Below are 3,543 nucleotides of genomic sequence, written 5' to 3'. Positions count from 1 at the left end.
CCTTGTGAGCAGTAACCCTCTATCAAGAAAATCATGATAGGAAATGCAAGCACGGGAATATCGTATCAATTGGGAGATATATATGTATGCAGGTGCTGCTGGAATTTTGCTACTTAGAAATGGAAAGTTCACAATTGGAAAGCTGAAATGTGTTGGAATCAAAGAGGCTTTAAAGATGTTATTTTATTATTTTTAGCGCAATACAAGAAAAACATAGTTATTGGTCATAACATCAAATCGTATGACATTCCAGTGCTATTTTGTGCTTTAAACAATTGTTCATTTTCCATTCAAAGATTTTTAGACACGCTACAACTATTTAAACCCTTAATACCTAGATTAAACTCATATTCACAATCAAATTTGTACAATACAGTATTAAATGAAACGCATGACGGTCATGATTCAATGGAATACGTTGTCCCTTTGGTCAACGTTGAGGCTACTGGGCTGGTGATACCCTCGGGGATTAATAGTCCACCAGCAGAGGCATCGACCCAGTGGTAGTAATAAAATTAACGGTACCAATTTTCTTGCACCGGATGCGCATGTCGATGGAGTTCTATATATTCTTTCATTATTTTTTCAGGATTTAATATTATTATTGTGAAGAATTTTATCAGAGGAAGCTACATGTCTCATAGATATATAAAGAAAAGAAAATCACAGTTAACTTATATTGTTCATAAAGATGGAAAGAGTCAAAAGATGACACAATCGTTTAAACGTGAATCTCCGGGTATTTCGTGAAACTACAGAAAATATTGATTTAATTATCGATGGTGTCCAAATACAAGTACAGGAGGAGAATGCCAGAAGTTGGTCTGCACAATTAGAAAAAGTACCTTCATGCGACCAAAAAAGTAAGATATCCCCTATTACCAGTAACCAATCCAAATAATTTAGTTTTTCATATATGTATACATAGATATAGTAAGATGTGGTATGAGTGCCAATGAGACAAATCTCCATCCAAGTAACAATTTATCAAAGATAAACCATTATACATGTAGGCCTAGGTATGGCCTTCAACATATTAATGTTGTACCCAAACAATTTTGATGTATTTTTACAATGTACATGTATATCACAGGTTTATATCAGCAATTTATTGAATAAATTTTGAAAATCACTGCTGATCATTTATTTAAGAGAGTTATGCCTCTTGGAAACGTTATTTTAAAACAATTGCATCATAAGGGCACTCATTTCTACAATCCTTGCAAATTTTTTATGAAACTCGCATGAATATTATAAAAAAAAAACAAAGATACGAGTTTTATTTGCGGATACTTCATGGAAATTCTCAGCGACAAACATGAAAGTTGCATGTTTTTTTTTTAAACTGCATTTCTTAATTAGTAAATATAACTGTTTGTTTTAAAATATAAAATATTTGGTCTGTTTTTCTCTTATTAAAGGTGTACTGTGCAATACATAGTTCATGAATATAGATTATTGATACAGCTTTTTCAATGTAAATCTTCATCTTCAATTTACACATATATTTTATTCCATTCACATGTCAATCCCCTATAGTGAATTCATTGCCCTATCAATTTTTCCTTATTTCTTTGTAGGGTTGAAAGCTTTAGACCAGAGTTTATGAAGTTGGGTGAATTAACATGCCTTTTTGAAACAGCAGGACATCTTGCTCTTACAGCCACCGCTACACCGAAGGCACTCAAGGAATTATAAGTAATATTGAACAATAGGGAAACAACTCTTATTATCAGCAATCCAGATCGTCCTAACATATTTCTAGAGGTAAGGAGAAGACTCCCAAATATCCGGAAAGTTGACAAATTGGATGAACTGATCAAACCAATAGCTGAACAACTATATGAGCAGCAAAGCGATTTTCCTCTAACTGTTGTATATGTTGAAAATTTGGAGAGTCTTGGATATTATTTCCGCTATTTGGAGTATGAACTTAAGGAAAATGGGTAAATGGAGTAAATATTCCTGAAAATAGACAGCTTTGACTATCAAGAAACTATGAAGCAACATATTGTGAAGGACCTTTGTCAGAGAAAACCTATATTAAGACTGGTCCTAGCAACAGTTACCCACGGCTTGGAACTAAATGCACCCTCTATTAAGAGAATCATTCATTGCCGACCACCAACAATATGGGAGAATTATTTGCAGGAAATAGGACGAGCTGGTCGTAATGGTGAAAACGCTGAGGCTATTATGTATTTTTACAATAGTGATTTATCAAAAGCACGTGCTGGGTTAACAAGTTCTGTTGTTCAATATTGTAAAAATGAAAATAACTGCTTCAGGAAACTTTTGGTAAAATACTTTGGATTTGAGGATGTATTATATGCTGGTGACAAGAACAGATGTTGCTCATTCTGCAGCTTAAGCAATTGAGTTAGAACAAAGAAAAGACCTTGATTAGCACATGTTACTGTAAATAAATATATGGTATGAGTGCCAGTGACACATTTTCAATCTTTGTTAATATTCAAGTAGTTTCCTGAAGCAGCAACATTATATTATTGTTTCCACATTTGATTTAATCAGGGACTATCTTTACTATAAATAGGACTTGTCTCTGTTGATTTTAATCAATTCACAACACCGCCCCTTGAGAGCTAGCACCTAACAATACACTTAGTTTCATACATGTATCTCTGGTATACATGTAAGATGCTTGTAGTTATTTGCATATTTTACAGTAACGTTACATTGTTGTTACATAATTATTATTATTTGTTAATATGAAATCTGAATAATAGCTATTTACGATGACAAAAAAAATTAAGATTTTAAAAGAATGATGGATTATTAAAATTAGACGTATCCTTTTGAAGAACGTGACGCCCCAGTTGTGTAATACAGTTCACATATCAAACAAGATGGAGAGTACTGAAAATTCAACAAAAAATACCTCTAAGATCAGAGATCAATATTTAAAAAACAATCAGAAATCTTTTGAAAGATAGCATTTTGCAAATGACAAAATGTATCAAATTTCATATAAACGATTGTTTGTTAAACTTGAGCATATATACATGTAGTTATAATATAAAGAAAACACGAAAATGTGGAATGATTTATAAAGTCATGTGACATCAGCTATGGAGGAGATAAGTCTAATAATTTGTATAGATATCGTTAGATGTTCCAGTCCCATTTGTATATAAAGTCCTTGGTTTAATTCAGAAATTGATTAATATACATGTATATTACACTTAAACAAAATCTCTTATTTCAGAATGATATATTAACAAATGTTTTTATGTCTACTCTGATGTATTGAGTGCTTTTATTTGTTAAAAAACATTTAAGGCTCATCACTATCTTCTTCATCTTCATCTCCTTCATTTTGTAATGGTGGAAGGTCTCTTTTCAGTCGATTGATTGTTCTTGTAACACTGGTTTCAAATTCAGTTCGATTAAAGGAAAATGGTGATTTCTTGACATCCTCGAAACAGTACAATTGACGACCTGTTTGTTTTACCATGGTTTCAAAGGTGCAAGTTCTTTAATAATTTGCTTAACATCGTCTTCAACAGATCTTTTTTTATGTCT

General features: G+C 32.2%; 1 protein-coding gene across 1 annotated transcript; it reads left to right on the top strand.

Annotated features, from left to right (window-relative positions):
• The first annotated feature begins 849 nt into the window (after positions 1-849).
• On the top strand, positions 850-2,379 carry LOC139494120 (uncharacterized). Its single transcript, XM_071282294.1, has 3 exons — positions 850-863; positions 1,737-1,946; positions 1,980-2,379. The coding sequence occupies exons 1-3, from the start codon at positions 850-852 to the stop codon at positions 2,377-2,379; spliced, it is 624 nt and encodes a 207-aa protein (XP_071138395.1).
• Positions 2,380-3,543: the final 1,164 nt, after the last annotated feature.

The sequence above is a fragment of the Mytilus edulis genome, chromosome 11 (assembly GCF_963676685.1).
Source record: "Mytilus edulis chromosome 11, xbMytEdul2.2, whole genome shotgun sequence".
Classification (NCBI taxonomy): Eukaryota; Metazoa; Mollusca; class Bivalvia; order Mytilida; family Mytilidae; genus Mytilus; species Mytilus edulis.
This window is presented reverse-complemented; position numbering and strand designations above follow the sequence as displayed.